At 38.5% G+C, this 18,197-nt stretch overlaps 2 protein-coding genes across 9 annotated transcripts; one reads left to right on the forward strand and one right to left on the reverse strand.

Annotated features, from left to right (window-relative positions):
* Window positions 1–129: 129 nt before the first annotated feature.
* On the reverse strand, window positions 130–6,579 carry LOC118309988 (calglandulin-like). Of its 4 annotated transcripts, none has more exons than XM_035632693.2 (6): window positions 6,514–6,579; window positions 3,128–3,183; window positions 2,774–2,948; window positions 1,375–1,519; window positions 1,102–1,202; window positions 130–385 (listed from the first exon to the last, which is right to left on the reverse strand). In XM_035632693.2, exons 2-6 carry the CDS (start codon window positions 3,128–3,130, stop codon window positions 342–344), a joined length of 468 nt encoding a protein of 155 aa, XP_035488586.1. In that variant the 5' UTR covers window positions 3,131–3,183; window positions 6,514–6,579; the 3' UTR covers window positions 130–341. The 4 variants fall into 4 exon arrangements, with proteins under 4 accessions (XP_035488586.1, XP_035488588.1, XP_035488587.1 ...); XM_035632695.2 differs by having other exon boundaries at window positions 6,539–6,557; XM_035632694.2 differs by lacking the exon at window positions 6,514–6,579 and adding an exon at window positions 6,102–6,120.
* gnb1b (guanine nucleotide binding protein (G protein), beta polypeptide 1b) lies at window positions 5,616–17,152 on the forward strand. 5 transcript variants are annotated; one of them, XM_035632686.2, is made up of 11 exons: window positions 5,616–5,783; window positions 10,925–11,033; window positions 11,193–11,231; window positions 11,328–11,434; window positions 11,733–11,796; window positions 12,638–12,800; window positions 13,162–13,228; window positions 13,340–13,541; window positions 13,677–13,893; window positions 14,045–14,160; window positions 15,439–17,152. In XM_035632686.2, the coding sequence occupies exons 2-10, from the start codon at window positions 10,977–10,979 to the stop codon at window positions 14,149–14,151; spliced, it is 1,023 nt and encodes a 340-aa protein (XP_035488579.1). In that variant the 5' UTR covers window positions 5,616–5,783; window positions 10,925–10,976; the 3' UTR covers window positions 14,152–14,160; window positions 15,439–17,152. The 5 variants fall into 5 exon arrangements, with proteins under 5 accessions (XP_035488579.1, XP_035488580.1, XP_035488578.1 ...); XM_035632687.2 differs by having other exon boundaries at window positions 5,616–5,772; XM_035632685.2 differs by lacking the exon at window positions 5,616–5,783 and adding an exon at window positions 5,832–6,036.
* The last annotated feature ends 1,045 nt before the right edge of the window (window positions 17,153–18,197 follow it).

The raw sequence follows: 18,197 nt of genomic DNA on the forward strand, positions 1-18,197 counted from the left end.
TGCATCCGGGTGGTAGGTCTGAGGATATTAACCGTGTGATGTCTTCCCTCTGACACTCAATGACTTGAATTCCTCCAGAAACACACAGAGGGGAAAAAAAACACACTCACCATATGCTTTAATATATATATATTTTTTTTTAATTTTATGTGAAGGATTTGTACAATTGTTCACCAAACAGAGATATGTGATTGCACACCTTTTCATTAGATATATGCCACACACTAAAAATGACATTTCTTCTTGTTTTACAATGATGTGTCACTGGAACATGAACAGAAAACTGCTGCAGAGTGGCCTTTAGGCTCAAAGTGACAATCCTTTCTTTTTTTACTGAGTCTTCAGCTCATTTTAAACGAGTCCCCAGTCATCATGGCCACAAATTCTGAAAGAGTTCAAATCAGCAAATTAATACATTGAATTTTCTATCATTTATTAATAATCTTTTCATTCCATTTTTCTTTTTCTTCGATCTAAGGACACGTTTTGGAGATTAATTTGAGTATCATTTAATTAAAAATATCAACTGTGAGTAAAATGCAATCCTTGTCAATGATAACTAAATTGTGATTAAAAACAAAATGCATACCGTATGTTTTTTTTAATTTATTGGTTTTTAATCAATGCAATTAATTCATTTTACTAAATTATGTTGTACATTTTTTACAAATTGATTTCCTAACACACAACCAAAAAAATTACAGGTTGAAATGATTGTTGGAGTCAGTCTGGATTTTGGAAAACGTTTTGCTCGAATTACAATTTATAATGGATTCTGCAGAGTTGATAATATTGTAGTCTTCATTCTTCAGTAATATATAATTATACATTAAATCAAATTTGCTGAATCGTAACCTATTTATCTTGTTAATAAATAGCAATGGGTTTCTGATATGAACATTTCCAAATCATTCTCACAGAGAGAAATTAGTCCTAAAGATCAGGAGAACAACATTTATACAAAAATTAACTGACAGAGTCATACAGTTGTTAAACTATACACTAAGTCAGCAATCTGCCAGTAAGATTGAATACATTTTTAAACAAATATAAGTAAAATTATTTTTATTTAATTTCATGTGACGTGAATATACTACATACCTTCATAATCAATGGTTCCATCTCCGTCTTTGTCCGCTTCCTTCATCATCTGCTCCGCTTCGATCTCATTGAGTGGTTCTCCTGCATTCATCAGTACATATCTGGAAAGGAAAATTAAACAGAAAACAAATGCTGAAAGCTCATGATGGCAAAGTAATATCATTACAAAATAAGTAATTACTTTTTAAATAGTTGACAGGGCAGCTCTATTGAGAGTGCAGTGGTTCAACACACAAGACTTTTCCTTCTTTTTATCACAAATGTTTTCCTTACTTGAGTGTGTTCCAGTCAATATATCCCTTGGCCTCTTTATCAAACACTTTAAAAGCAGCTCTGAGTTCAGTATCCTGGTTCTTGGTTCTTTCATGGTATAGTGCCATTAGACCCAGGAACCTGTCACAGTTGAATATTCCTTTTCCTGAAATGTCACAAAAATGTTGAATTTCAGTTTGTTAGTTTGGCAGGCAAGCCGACATACAGTCACACACACATATGCATGAAGTGAACAATATACTGTGTGAAGTGAAACAAAAGATAATGAAGCTCAACATTATCTAATATAATTATCTACATTGCAAATCAGAGTCTCGGATTCATGGATTTGAGAGATTTGAAAATCTAGCTAAACTTTATTTCGATCTGATTCAATATTAGAAGAAATTTCACATTGTTTCTATTCTATGCTGGACATATAATGAAGCTGCTGTTCTACAAGACACCAACTAGAAATATAGTTCTAAGCTTTTGTTCTGTTATGATTTTTCTGCGACAATCATTTTTTCGATATTATTAGGGGAACCAATTATTTGGACATAATGTAAAATGCAGTATTTGAATTTGGAAAGAATAGACATCAGTAACGTCTCAATTGAACGATTAAATCAAACAATTTTATTTTGGTATAATATATATTGGTTTGTATATATGAGCATACACCCTGGTCTTACGTGGGCATAGAAACCTTCTCCAACAGTCCAATCTCAGAATATGAACTTGTATCACAAATGTCAATTAAATGTTGTTTTCAGATGAATGTTCATGTGTCAAGTTTTTTTCAGTGTAAGCCCACCATGCATGCCTCATGGAGTGAAACATTGCCACCTAGTGATTGATGTGGGTCCCTTCAGTCAACAGAATACTGCAGTATTAGATAATGTTAAGCATTTTCATAATGCCTTTTGGAAATATGTCATTTCCTTAACAAAGAATTGCAAGCGGGTCCATTTAAATCTGCCTGGCATTACCACTAACATCCATACCTGATCAGCTTCAAAGGCTAAATCCAAATATGTTAAAAGATTAATTTATCTTAACTCTTATCAGAATAAGTGCTGGAATTTACCTTCAATCGCTTTAGTTTTCATGAAGGACCAGGTTATCATTACAGAACCCACTTAGAGATAAAGCTGCAACTAACATCCTCATCTCTAGGTGCAGATCAGAATACATGCAAAGCACCAGTTACAGTTGCTGATGTATGTACCATCTTACAGTGACACAAATACACCACTACAGTCTCAAAAAGAGAGGTGAATCAACAGCTTTCTGACAGTGGAAAAGACCAATTTAAGAAAAACCAGTGGTGTGCTTATACTTGATTGTATAGTATATGTACAGTATAATGATGTTTTTAATGCGGGGGTTTACAGCCATTGCACGCTTATGTATTTACCATCCTTGTCCACATCTTTGGCCATCTGGCCGAGCTCTCTCTTTGTAGGATTGATTCCCATTAAACTCATCAGTCTCTCCAGCTCCTGCGTTTTCACATCGCCATTCCCCTCTTCATCGAACATCTCGAATACTCCTTTATACTCGGTGATCTGCTCTTGTGTTAACTTGCTGGCCTGGAAGAAAAACAACAGAGGTGTAGTATTTCACATTGGATGTTAGCACGATTAATCAAGGGAAGTTTCAAAGCTTTTGGGATTACTTCATGTTGAATTTAATCATGTTAGTTACAGATATTAGAATTAACTTTTTGTTTTTTCAGTGAAGTCAGTTCCTTTTTTCACAAGTTACTCACCATCTTTGTTGGTGTAGTACAAACACGGCTGAGGACAAGCACTGTGACAACAGTTACTGCAGAATGAGAGAATGTCTTAGCCTCGTCATCTCAACACTTCTAATGCCCTTTCCCCAGAGCCTAGAAAGGCCTGCTTCAGGACCTTTTATGGCACTTAGAGGATGGACTTGCTAATCATGGATGAGGAATATTTGGTTAATCTTCTCAACCAACAAATGGTAAATTGTAAACAGCATTGGAACAGTAAACTTGTAATTGGTAAAAAAAAAAGAAAGAAGAGGGGGGGTTATTCTCAAAGTAAACAAGGCAGAAAGGGCTAAAGACAAAACAGCTAAAATATGTAAACAAGCAGATGTATTTTCTGTGACCTCACCATCACATTTTCTACTTGTGGGACCTGCAATTAGCTTACTGTGAGCCATTAGCAGGTGTCTGCATGGCCCCGCAGTGACTTGCAGTGAAAGCAGACAACCAAATAAGGAGGTACTCAACTACAAGAAGTTATTTGCAACACTGCAATGGGAACATTAAGAATTTCACATTTGTTGGCCAAGGGTCAGAGCTATGACTCTCTCTGTGCCTTGTGCATCAGATGATCCTTGGTCTTCATAGAGATACCAAGTAAACCAAAAAGGAAAGTGTAACAAAGAATTTATATTAAGGTATATGCACTTAAAATGTACATAGTCCGTACGTTTACCAATCACCTTAAAAACAAGACCCAGAACTGATTTTTATCCTATATTTTATTGCTGTACTGCAATGAAATCTCAAGCATAGTTCACCAAAGTGTAGATTGACTGAACCACATTGAGTATTTAATCAAACCCCAAAAGCTGTCCATAGCAAACAAAGGGCAAGTTTGGATCATCCTTGCAGGAAGAAAAAATGAATATGCTGGTCAGGTTCACTGGATTGAATTGTCAGATCATACACAAAACTGTGGTTTACTAGATATATTGAAAGGTTTAAAAAGTATTTTTTGGCAATTTGAATATGTTCATTAGAACTTGTGTATTTGCAAAGATTGTTCATGATCAGGCAAAGCAATGCAGAAATAGTTTTTTTCAGCTTTTATATCTTTAAAAACAAATTCATTCACATTTAAGTTTTCTGTCTTAGAGACTGAAACACTTTATCTACAACAGAGAAAAGTGTAGGCACATGCAGGGCAGACGGAACAAGGGAGGATGGAGGAGATGCAGGGAGGGATGGGATGATGAACGGGTGAAGAACTGGATAGGCGGAGAGAAACTGGATAATGGGAGGAAAGGGTGGGTGCCTTGGGAAAACAGGCAAACAAGCGAGGATCCGCTAACAAGGCATAAAGGAAATAGGTTTGATTGTTTTAGGCTTGATAGAGAGGCGTGGCTGAGGTGACACCCTGTTTATGAACCTTAGTTAAATAATTGCTTTCAAATTATTTTAGAGTTTTAAACTTCATAATTTCAACGGGTGCTACACGTGTGGTACATTGCAAAATTTCTGATAGTACAAACATTACTACTGGAATGAAATGAAAAAACAAATTTAAGACATTTGTTCCTCTGAGAGACTTTGACGTTCTGTTAATTGCAATAAGCGTACTTATTTCTTTTTAAATTTACTCTGTATCTGTGTGTGTGTGTGTGTGTGTGTGTGTGAGAGGGAGAGAGAGAGAGAGAGAGAGAGAGAGAGAGAGAGAGAGAGAGAGAGAGAGAGAGAGATGACTGACTGACTTGGCTTTTATGTAGGTAAGACTTATTGAACTCCATGAGATGCCCTAAACAAAATAGAGCTTAATTAACTACTTTTGTTTGTTGAGGTATTGTATTGGACTGTGGCAAACAAATTCCACCTTAAAAGACAACTGCATGTCTATACAACAAACGACTTAATGAAGTTGCCTATGGATAATTTATGATCCATTTTGTGGCATTTTGGGGGAAATGGATGAATGTTTAACTGTTATAGCTTCCTAGAACTGCACTACTAATAGGACCAATCTCCTAAGCAGTGAGGCGTTTGAGTGGAAGGTGAAAAGAGATGTTTGAAACACACTAAATAATGTGATAACCTTTTCTCTTTTTTTTTTACTCTTTGTATTCTGAATGCACACAACAGGAAACAGACTTAAACATCATGAGATGGACTAGTACATGTCATGTTGTTGAGATTGCTGTGATTAGTTGGCTTTTTGCTGAAATCAATGAGACCACTTGCTTCTTTAGAAGCCAAATTGGGGTTCGACTGACTCAGACTGTTTCTCTACCAAGTGAAAAAAAAAACATGAACAACCGTGTCCGCCTGCGTTCTTCAGTCCACACATATCAGAATAAGAAAGTGCTGAGCAATGTTCAAAAAGTGATTGATAACGCTCGCATATCTGGCCATAGATCTAATACAATAAAAAATAAAATAAAAAAAAAACACGGAACACCAATCGACGGGCTTCTCTGCCCATCGCCGCTGCTGCTGCAGCGTGGGGTTTCCCGGCGCTGACTGCAGGGTCACCGCGCCCAACTCGTCGTTCGATGGCCGGACGAGAGCGACAGTAACGGAAAGGGCAGATGTTGAGATCGCCAGCGAGGGGGAGAGCAGGCTGCCTCGTCGACTCACAGCGACTTTAAAGATCAGCGGTATCGTTCGCCTGGGCAGTGTCTTCGGTACATAGCAAGTGGGTGTGACCCCCCCCCCCCTCGCCTCCCCTCCTCCCCCCTCCCCTCTCCGGTTGGTTGACGGAGGTTGTCAAGCTCCCTAGCTGTAGCCTGCGCACGGGAAGGGCTGCTCCTCGGAAAAACTAACGCTAGCTGGCTAGGCTAGTTAGTGAGCTAGCGCCGTGGTGCTCGTTGATGCGTGGATCGGAGGTGTACGCCGTCTTGATTTCCAGTCAATGCCAACAACGCGAACGCCGACGCAAATCGAATCAGGTAAGGCGAAAATGAGACGAGGGGCCCGCGCTGCTCCCCCGTCCTTCACCGCGTCTCGTTAGTACCGTGGAGCCGACGAGATGTGGCGGAATTGGAAGTGCCCGGGGGTGGGGTAGCGATGGCTAGCTTCTTAGCCGTTGGAGCTAGCTAGCTGCGGCCAGCTAACGTTAAGTTCGCTATTTCGCGCTGGGCAAATACAAGTAGCCAAGGCGCACGGGGGTCCGCGGCTCTGGCCGCCGGTCACCTGCGTTTTTGTGGCGAATACGCGGATTGCTGCAGAACTTTTACCTTCGCGTAACTGGCTTTTATACCCAGTCAACTGAGTTGGGTTGACTACTGTTCGTGTTAGCGAAGCTGCTGACTGGCGTTTCAGTAGCGTGAATGTTGGCCAGCTTTACGTCGGCGATGGCCCGGCGGAGTCGCCCCCCCCCCCCCCCCCTTTGGCCTAAAAATATACACTTGGCACTTCAAAGGTACCGGCTAGTTAACGACCGGCGGGTACCGAGGGGGAAAATGCCGGGACACGGTTCACACCCGGGGATCGATCGTCGGTGTGGCGTCGCTTCGTGGGCCGACTCGAAATGTTACAGTTAAAGATGTTGCTGTCAGTTGATGATGACACACTGGGGTTGGGCAGAAGAGGGGGGGAAATAAACGTCCCGTGAACAAATGAATCGTAAATGATTTGTTATCGGCGGCAGCAGCAGAGGGGCCAGCGTCTCCGGGTGACTTAAAGATCGCACAGTATATGAATGTGTGTATAACTACTGCACTTTGTCAGCGCGAGTTCTTGTATCCGCGTTAACACCCTTTTTTTTCCCTTTTTTTTTTTTTACAAGCCCAACTAACATGTTAGCATGTTGCTGCCTCCCTGCAACCACACGGCCGCGCCGGCTCAACGCCTCGTTTAACTGTGCCCCATAACGTTAGTTAGTTAATGAGCTGGTTAGTTAGTTGCCAGTTGGCAGATCGGGAGTGAAGTTAGCGATGGATGGCAGATGGGAGTCTACGGGATGTGAAAAATAAAAAAACCACCCGCATCTATTGCATTTGCAGCTCGCACAAGTCGAACAGGCCGTCGCCGCCCGACCTTGCAGCTCCTCCGGGCTCGGGTCCGCTGGAGGGTTAGGGAACTGATACATGTGCCGATGCGTCGTAATGAAATCACCCGGCCCCGGTCTGTTTTAACGCGATCATTAGTATGTAAGTAAGTGGATCTGTGCAGGCCAAGCTGGCGGCGAGCGTCCAGGTTCAACCACCACTGGCGGTAGAAGCTAACTATGTAGCACTCCGCGTAATTGCGGAAGAGCCGCCGAGTCCACCGCGAAGTAGCGGCGGTTACGTTGTTTTTGCATTAGATGTGACCAGTCATGGTCACGACATTTAGCTGTAATCAGGTTGTTGTTGTTTTTTTTACTGTACAAGTGAACTCGTTACCAACGAAATTACTTTGAGCACATCGCTCTCGTGAAACACCAGCGCTGCCCTGCCTGCAGGCCTACACCGTCGAGCCTGCTAGCAAGCTAACTAGCGGGCAGCAAGTCTGCAAGATGGCGTTTAGCTGCATCCTCTCAGATTTCTATCAGTGCAAGTCATATTATCGTTACACTGCCCCGCGTTGAGTTGAATGTAGAAATCACATTACACGCAGTCAGTTGATAATAGTCCAAATCATCAGTATTTTTTATTTATTTTTTGCCACATTATGGAGCTGAATTTGAGCCAATTTTGTCCTGAAATATGCACGAAGCCTCCTGCGGACCAACCTTCTAATCGCGGCTGAAACAGCTATCTGGCAGCCATGCAAATGAAATGCAAACTGTCGTACTGTTGAAGGCAAATCACAGCACTGCAAACAGTCACTCAGTCAAACTCAGCACACCAAATACAGCGTGAGGGAACCTGCACAGAAATCACTTTACATATACACACGCCAAGTAATGTGTTCATGTTGTGGCGTGAATCATAAGCTTGGACCCTCATATCTACCATCTGTGCATGTTTGTGTGTATGCGATTTTGCAAATTAATTTATATGTACATTACTAAGTCAATCTTAGTTCATTAATGTGAGAGTGGTACTGATCGTACAGTATCTGATCACACTGGACAACTGGAGGAGAGAGTAGTGGATCAGACTTGTGATTTCACTGGCAGCGTGAAAATCTAGGCACTTGATTTAAGCATGTTGTGTGTAAAAGAAATGAGATTAAACTCATCCTTTTATGATCGGGAAAACATATTTCTAATGCCTGGCCGGGCTCTGCCAGCTGTTTATGTTAGTGGACGTGGATAGGATTATAGTCTCATTGAGGATTTTAGCTTTTAGGATTATGGAGTTGCTCAGTGATATTGCTGGTTATGGCTCTTTCTATGATCCAGCTTTGGCTGGGAAACAGTGTATTATCATCGTTTAACCGTGGAGATAAGCTGACTTGTCCTTTGAGAACATATGTTTACTCACCTACTGTTATTGGAGAGATGGATTTTTTTTTATTTTAATTTTAGCTAAAAGTGTCGAAGACCCCGACCTTTTGCAAGTAGCAGGCACAGACTGCACTTAAGGGACCCGAGAACAGCTAGTGAGCTACAACTCCAGGCTGTTTGCCACTGCTCATTGTTTATCATGCAGTCAGCTGACCCTGATCAGGCGCTTGGAAAGGAGAAGTGATGAGGGAGAGGAACTCCTTAACTGTAAGCATCCACAAAGGTCAATGGGGAAAAAGTATTTCTGAATGTGGAATATATAAAGCTCAGATCTATACGAGGACTCCAGGCGATCCCGCTTTTGGATTTACCATTGTAGCTTTAGGGTTTATTATAGAAACAGTCAAGGATCAAAATTAAATGTATTTTATATCACCACATTGAGAATTAAGTGTTTGTGAAGGAAAAATCACTGCAGACTCGGTGCATTTTCATATTAACCTTTTAAAAACTTGACTGTAGTAGCGACAAAATGAGTGTGAGGTTTAACTCAAAAGCCTTAAATTTGTTTATTTGAATCTAAAATTAAAGGCCAAATAATGAGTTAAATTTAGTTAGGATTATTTTGCTGTTAAATAGTTATTTTGTTTTACAAAATTGTACATAACAGCTTCCATCCAAATTAAACGCCAATTCAGTACAACTGAAAACAGACGCACATCAAATTCAATTCTCACGCAGAAAGTTGGTAAAATTAAAAAGGTAAAATATAAACTGTTTTAAGAAGGTTTCAAGGTGAAAATGGCATTCGACTGTCACTTGTTGATACTCCATAATAATTACATTCAATGACACATTTATTATTAGATTAATAACCGTAAGAGGATAAGCTGTGTTTAAAAAGGTCAACCAGTCAGAGGATCTAACGGACAACATAGTCAGGTAGAGAAGATTTTCAGTCCTATCCTGAAACGCATCAGGTAAGGTAACTGGGAAGGCAAAGTTATTTAAACTGTATGGTGATTTTACTTTTTGCAAACTGTTAAATATGCCTTTTAATTGTAGATTTAAAGAGCGGAGTTCAACAGGTGTGCCGATGGTCATTTTCTTACATAATTGTTAAAGCAGTTAAGTGCTTATGCAAAGATCTGTTTTGTTTGTTGTTGTATTGAAGCTAATTAATGTGTCACTGAAAGCAGCTCACATCAACTCCAGTTCATATAAGTGACGCAAAGGTGTGTGTTCTGGGTTTTACTCTTCCTGTGTCGTGTTAAACATTCTTCCAAAGTTTGCTTGTTTTTCGAAGTAGATTCAACAAGGTTCTTACTGTAACTCTTATTATGTAAAAAGCCTAATTGATGTTGCTTTGGGTCAAAGATTTGTGTGAATATACTTAACTTTTGTTCTTAACTATATCTCTGGGTTTAGTCAGAAAATACATTACACATCTGATTTACCCCCAAAAATGTGTACATTTTTGAACGTGCCATTTGATTCCTGTTTCGACAGTTAATATGATGGACCTGAGCGCAGGATAAATGACCACTCACTATGTTTACAAACTAATGATCCAACTACTGACTTAAATCAAAATAATACAGCATGTTGAAGCCATTCACAAACATTGCTTGTGATATTATGGCAAAAACTGCTGTTTGTTGCTTTAAATTAATAGACCAGGATTTGCATGTGTAAGCACACAGTTAGATGGCCATATTTGTCACAGCACGCAGCAGAAATTATTAGTTATAAAATGCTTATCACTAATGTTACCTAATTTTAAATGCTGATTATTCTTAGAATTTAATCTTTCGTTTTTATCGTATTCTGAAAATGCGATTTCCATGAAGTGTTGTTTCAAATAACTATCAGCTTTTATTTTGTGCATGTAAATGAAAATGTCTTGCACAGGATGGTACATTACTGCTCAAGAATCTGCTGTGATCTTCATTGTCAGATAAATGAAACTTGATATAGAATAAGATATATTTACTATATTGGGACCATGCTTCATTACTAAAATATTTAAAATGTATTTTATTACATGAATTTAGAATGTGCCTCAAGGCTCTGTATTAATATAAGTGGATTATTGATCACGACTAAAATTCCATGTATCCCTGGGATTGAGGTCAACAGGATAATGACTGCTTTTCGGATCATTGGAAAGTCATGCCTTAACAAGATTTGTCTGGCAGTCTAAATTGTTTCAGGATTAGGACATTGGGGTGGGAGAGTAAGGTAACCATGAACTGCAAGTTACATGTATACAATAGTTTAGTAAATTGAAAACTCAATGACCGTGAGCTGGCCGAAAGTGCTCATCTACCATTACCTTCGGCTGATAAAAAAAGAATTGGTTGGGTCTAAGCTCGGTTCAGAGCCACTTTGCATGACCTTGAATTTAAAATGAGGAAGAGTTGTGTGAATGATTAAAGTGCTTTATGTTATTCTTTTTTTAGATCAACAAGTGCCCCCGTAGCTGGAGTAAGGTAATTGAAAAAGCAGGATAAAATGAGTGAACTGGACCAGTTACGCCAAGAGGCAGAGCAGCTCAAAAATCAGATCAGAGTGAGTAACAAAACACATTTCCATATGCTGTACTATATATTATCATTAAAAATGCTATTTTGAGTCATACAGTGAGGCATTTAAGTTAAATCTACAACATTTGGTTTGGTGTGAGATGTAGAAATTCTGCCCTAAAGATTTGACTGTCCTTCTTTTCAGGATGCCAGGAAAGCATGTGCAGATGCCACACTATCACAGGTAATGTTAAACATTTTCGATATTTCTCTTGGGACAAAAGGCATCTCATCTGAAGGTAACCAGAATATTGATTTTATTTATTCATTTCTTTTTCAGATCACAGCTAATATTGACCCCGTTGGCCGAATCCAGATGCGTACAAGACGAACGCTGCGGGGTCATTTGGCTAAAATCTATGCCATGCATTGGGGAACAGACTCCAGGTAAACTGAATGACAGAATAATGCCTCATGGGAGACTTTACTTATGTTGTCTTATTCTGATTTAGCTTCACGTAAAATTTTTAGCAAAGTGTGAAAGTTTGACTAAATGTATTGTAGTGTACTAAATGTGTTCTGTTGTGTGAGTTCTTGCACTGATGCAGTTGATATCAAATAATTTAATTGTGTGGGTTTTAGGAGTCATTTGTCCTCAGTTTTCGACTTAATGATTCTAGATTTTAAAAAATTAACATCTTCCAATTCCTGTTGTTGATGTGGTGGTGCTGTTCTCATTTTTTAGGCTCTTGGTCAGCGCCTCTCAAGATGGCAAACTCATTATTTGGGACAGCTATACCACAAATAAGGTAAGTTTGGAAGGTTTTTGAATCTGCAAATGACAATCTGTCATCTAACTGAAAAGTAATAACAGCAGCAGCTTAGACTTGCATGTCAGTGTTACCTTCCAAATGCAAACTAACTTGTCGTTGCTGCATTTTTAAGATAGATACGAGTGAATTGTGGTTTCTCTAATGCTTTGCATCAGTGTATTTAAATAATAATACATAATTTCATGCTGTTTCTGCTGCTGTATATTTTGAGGGAGGAAAAATAACTAACCATGCTGCATTCATTGCATTTGGATTACATCAAAGGCGTTGCATATCAGAGAGAGAGGCATTTGTGACCTTTGCCTTGGGGCTGATTTGTCAGTTGTGCAGCACGTTGGATGGGTGGAAGTAGTGTGCAGTCTGTGTGCCTCATAGGTAATTAGGCCCTCTCCGCCACCAGACAGAAAAATAGAGATTTATGTTCTGTCAAGTTCTAGACTACAGAAGAAGCTTTGTGGTGACAGGAAAAAAACATTTACATTTACAATAGACAATATGTCCCAACTGGGAATTAAAATTGAATGGTAAGGTAGCAATCTGTGATTGCCAGTAAGTAGCAGCGTGTTGACTGATTGATATATATATATATATATATATATACATATATATATATATATATATGGAAATTATATGGGTATGAATGTACAGTATTCATACCCATACAGTACAGTACTCTTTCAACTGTTTCAAAAAACAAACAAAAAATTAAATCTGACTTTTTTTGGTTAACAGATTAGAAAAGCCAGCAACTGTAAATGTGATTTTCTTATTAATCTAAGTAAACAAATGTATTTGTGCTGTATCACCTCTGTTATAGGTTCATGCCATTCCACTTCGATCTTCCTGGGTCATGACCTGCGCGTATGCACCTTCAGGAAATTATGTGGCCTGTGGTGGCTTAGACAACATCTGCTCCATTTACAACCTGAAAACACGTGAGGGGAATGTACGTGTGAGCCGTGAGCTTGCTGGACATACAGGTACTTTTTGCATTTGTAGCCTCTTTTTTTTAAGCGTAATTGATTTGTCTTTGCTAATAAAAAAAGGGTGGTTTAGGTTATCACTTTATTGTCGCTCAATCAGATTGTAAAAACCTTAAAAGAGAATTATTGGATCTCTGGTAAACCCCTATTTTTAAAGTATATTTACAAGCACAATGAAAATCTTTTTACCTTCAATCCCAACTGTTGTTTGTGAAAAATTAAGAAATTGTGTTCAATTGATGGGAAATATATTGATTACTTAAATATGGGAGTTGAACATGCACTGCTAGTTATAAATCGACTGCTGGTTAAATATCTAACATACAAATTAACTCCTCTATGATTCTTTGAATATCAGGATACCTGTCCTGTTGTCGCTTCCTTGATGACAACCAGATTGTCACAAGCTCTGGAGATACCACTTGGTAAGTAAAAAGATTTTCTACCTTTTAGTTGCATCACTGCATTTTTGTGCAAATACTTTGTAGTTGGAGAAATGCCAACGAGCTAAAGTAATGGTGTATTTGATGTTACAGTGCACTTTGGGACATTGAGACTGGCCAGCAGACGACCACATTTGCTGGACATACAGGCGATGTCATGAGCCTGTCATTGGCCCCTGACACGCGGTTATTTGTCTCCGGTGCTTGTGATGCCTCCGCTAAACTCTGGGATGTTCGAGAGGGCATGTGCAGACAGACATTTACTGGCCATGAGTCTGACATCAATGCCATCTGTGTAAGTTATTCACAAAATTCAAAACTGTTCTTGAGAAACTTTTTTTTTTTGCAGAAATAGCACTTTGGAATGTTTATTTAAAAAAAAAAAAAATCCTCTATTGGTCTGGAACAATTTGTCTTTTGTCATTTTCAGTTCTTCCCCAATGGTAATGCCTTTGCCACAGGCTCAGATGATGCCACCTGCAGGCTGTTTGATCTGCGTGCTGATCAAGAACTAATGATCTACTCCCACGATAACATCATATGTGGCATCACCTCTGTTGCGTTCTCAAAGAGTGGCCGTCTTCTTCTGGCCGGATACGATGACTTCAACTGTAATGTGTGGGACACACTAAAAGCCGACCGTGCTGGTAAGAAATTGAACCATGATTTCAAATAGCAGCCCTGTGTTCTTCATGTTACATTAAATACAATTGAACAAGACATGCAGCGAAAAAGATGTTTATGTTTTGCTCGTTGGTAAGTCCGGTTCACTAAGTTGCGATTGTGCTACTTTTCTAGGTGTGTTGGCTGGACATGACAACCGCGTTAGCTGTCTGGGAGTTACTGATGACGGCATGGCAGTTGCAACGGGATCCTGGGACAGTTTTCTGAAGATCTGGAATTGAAGCCTGAAGGTTCTTTTTTTCTTTTTTGTAATTATTTCAGTTTCCTACATGTGTACATTCCTAGTAAAACATCTCTTTTTCCTGGCTGGAGTAGAAGGTGATGTATTGATTGTGCTACTTCTGTTGCCTTACAGGCTTTAAGGGAGTTGTGGGTCCATTGAAATGTCTTCTTTTGCCGGTCCGCATATTGGAAAAGCCTTTTAGCTTGAGTGGATAATTTTGTTTTGTCTCACGTAATCAACAAAACATGCTTGCCCTTACATTTTCAGTAAGCTCCAGATAAATGTAAGGGCAACTGGCTCACAGAATGCGTTTAAGCTTCATGTTTTTCACATAGGCTGTACAGAGAAACGCATTTCTCATGTTATGTCACAGTGGTCAGTTAGAGCAGCTGAGAAAGACTTTTTCAGCCAATTAGTCGTATCAAACTTGACACGGAAAACCAATGCCCTCTAAGACATGTCACTGTAAATGCTATGTTTATGGCTTCATCACATTTCTCATTAGACTGAATTCCCAGTTAAAAAAAGAAATATATTCGCTTTTGAAGGCTTACCAAAAGGCCAAGTAAATTTTGTTATTCGCGCAAGTTTGTCTGCTGGAGTAAAAACAACCCGTGAATATCTGTACATTCATCGGACACGCACATCAGTGTTGTGGGGAGAATCTCGACGCTAATTGGCTATTGAGTTCAAATATTTCCACTCGAGCAGGTGAAGCGGACGACGTTGCCCGGCCTGTCTCTGCATTGACTTTGTAATGCCATCGCGCAAATATTTTATCTTCGTGTTTGGAGTGAACACAGCATTAATGGTGTCGTGATATACTGGTATTTACATTAACTGTAATAGAAGTAAAATTGATTAGAAGTAAATATGATGCATGCATAATATCATGTAAACAATCCATTGTCTCTCAAAAATACCGCTGTGACGCAGTAACTATCTGTTTCACACTCCAACTTAAGCATATTGTTGTGTATTTTGAGTGAAATTAATTTGTCTTCAAACAAACAAAACCCACAATAAACAACGTTGAAGATGAATTTGGCTGATAGCATTTTTATTATTATTGTCAACTTTCTAATAGTTATCGTGATAATGTCATTATCATTAATTCTTTTGGCCATAATATTCATGTAGTGAAATCTGATCTTGTGATAGCCCTAGAGCATTTAACAAAGATAAGCAGCGTTATATTTACAGTTGACAGAAGGTTAAATTGACTCTATTGTAGATCAGGTTAGATTAGTTGAATTCTAAATTTCATTTGTCTTTTGTTTTCCAGATGTTCTTTTAACTCCAAAGTTGACTGGAAGACCATTACAACTTCAGAATGTTCACAGCATCTTCTTCAACACTGTTTAAACTGACTTGGACGCCACAAAAACGAAGGGAAACCAATGCCTTTCCTACACAAAGAAGAGCACAATTGTTTATCACCTAGTTAAGAAAGGATCTCCTGTGGTATCAAATCAGAAACTTGTGCATTCCTTCTTGGACCATTTTATGTTACCCTGAAAGAGAAAAAACAACAACACTATCATCCCATGCAAATGTGTGCGTCTTGAAAGCAAATGTTGGAGTGTAATGTACAAATTATTTAACTTTTTTTTTTTTTTTTTAAGAATTATATTCTGATGGTTTGTTATTCTCGATGGCTTTTTCTTTTTGTCATATTTCTTTAGTGGTTTTAGATATGTTTGAATTACAGCTTGTCTTTCTAATCCAGTTAAATCATATAAGATGGATGAGAGAAAACACGCAGAAGTTAAAAGCTTGGATCATATTACACGAGCAGCTTTCAAAATGTCCATGATGTATTTATATACTAGCTGTTTTTGTTTCATCACAGCCTTTTGCACATGAAGAAGCTTTGCCTCTCAACTAATACTATGTTAACTAACAAAGCACATGCTATAAGTTATGAATGCTCATTCCAGTACAAAAGGAGTTATTACGAGTAACTTATCCAGTAAACCCCCTTAATTCTTGTACATGCCTTTTGACTTTGGGTGGGAAGGGGTGGGGGTAGCAAGGTAGGTGCAGATAAAATTGGGGCATGGCTGGATTTTATTATATGGCTGGGGGAATTGTGTTTAGTATCCACTTTGAGTGAAACACCTCACCTGACAAAATAGACACTTCCTTTTGCTTGGGACTGCAGTTGCAACTCTGTGAATGAAATGTACAAATCAATGTCTGAAAATAATGGTCTGATGTTTTAAGTTAAGCCATTTAATTTCGTCTGCCATGAGTTAATTTAGATGTGCATGCTGTAGACTTGCTTTCAATGGTGCAACAATCCTAGATTTTCTTTTGTTTCTGAAAAGGAGAGCAACCTATTCATTGAACTTAATGGAAGCCAATTTTTTTGGCTCAAGCTCTGCATACATCATGTACTAATACTGGTAACGCTATGCACCAGAGTGAGCAAGAATGGAGAGACTTAATATTGACTGCATACTTAGTGTAAATGATGCTTACCAGTTCTCTTGATGCCAATTTTTGTAATAATTAATAACAATCATTGTGAGAATCCTATTCCTTGAGACGTCATTTTCTCTCCTCCAAAATCTTCACACTCAATGGAACAATAACATCCTCACATACTGTCCATACTAAAACTTTTGTACATTTTTTTTTCTTGGTCTTAATTGAAAATCAGAGCATCTGAATGACAACATTTCACTGTATACAGAAGCACTTTTGTTAAAGTTGTGACATTTTCACTTTTCTTTTTTTCTTTTCTGCGATGATGTACAATAAATGTGATGTATTCGTGTGTGGCCACAAGTGAAAATGCAATTCAACCGAGATGGATTCCCCTTTTCTCTTTCCATTAATATTATAGAGCTCTGCACCCTTATGTACCTTTTCACTTTTTGTATTTCATTTCAGTCTGTTGGTGTTCCACGGTGAGCTGGATGCAAGATAGATACTGTACTAAATTGTACTGTTATTGATTGAAAAATGTAATAAAAAGCTGTTTGAGATCTCTATTTGTTGTCGAGTTGAATATGAAAGCTGCACTGGGTGTTAAGGTGTTTTTTGTAAAGTAGCCTATAACGCACCCTTCACCACATTGATATGTAATTCAGATTAACGTTTCTCGACTTAATAATTTATATTAGCTGTGCATAAATAGGTGAAAAGAATGCAATTGTATTTACTTGTTAGATTATGTGTAATGGTTTGTGGGCTTTCTTTTCAACACCATCAAATGCTCACACTTGGCATTCTTTTCTGGTCTGACGGAGAAAAGTACACCAAATATTTATGATGGGACAACAGTATTCTGACTAATTTGTAGGGTTAGTAATAGTCCGCTGTCGTTGCTTTCTACCTTTGCAGGTGTCAGATATTTTTTACTAATACACACAAGGTGTCTTTCATGGTCAGACGCATGAAATAGTTAATAATTGCAAGAATATGAATTATTCAAAACCCAAATTCTCTAATCCTTTCTTTCACATTACTTAATGTCTATTTTAGTCTCGATATATTTGCAGCAGTTGTCTTTTTTACATGTAAAATTTGTCAAACTCTTTAAGGTTGTATTATTGTGTGTGCCTTTAGAAAGTATGCTGATATTCCATATTGTTTTTGTTTTAACGAAAAATCCCACGAAAAGGAAAATATAATAGTCTGATAGAACTAAATCCTCAGTGTTGTCCAAAATCTTTAAAAAAGATCAGTCAGACATACAGTTATACTTTATGTGACTTGGTCCTACATTATCGGGTACATGTGGGTAGTTATTGTGGGTCAGTCTCACATACACCACCTGCTTCTGAATATACTCATTATCGTACCATATATGTTGAAATGCATAAAACAAAAGATCGCTATAGACTTTAGTGACAGGCTCTTTGGGGGAGCTTTCTTTTTTTTTTGCCAGACAGATGATGAATGTCGACATGGACTTCGGTGATGACACTCAAGCGGGTACCCAAGTACCCAAGAGGTAAAAACACAAATGTTATCAATTGAAGACAAAATCTTTAAAATCAAAACATGCATTAGTGCCATTCATCATCACAGAAT

This window comes from Scophthalmus maximus, chromosome 6 (genome assembly GCF_022379125.1).
Source record: "Scophthalmus maximus strain ysfricsl-2021 chromosome 6, ASM2237912v1, whole genome shotgun sequence".
NCBI classification, from domain to species: domain Eukaryota; kingdom Metazoa; phylum Chordata; class Actinopteri; order Pleuronectiformes; family Scophthalmidae; genus Scophthalmus; species Scophthalmus maximus.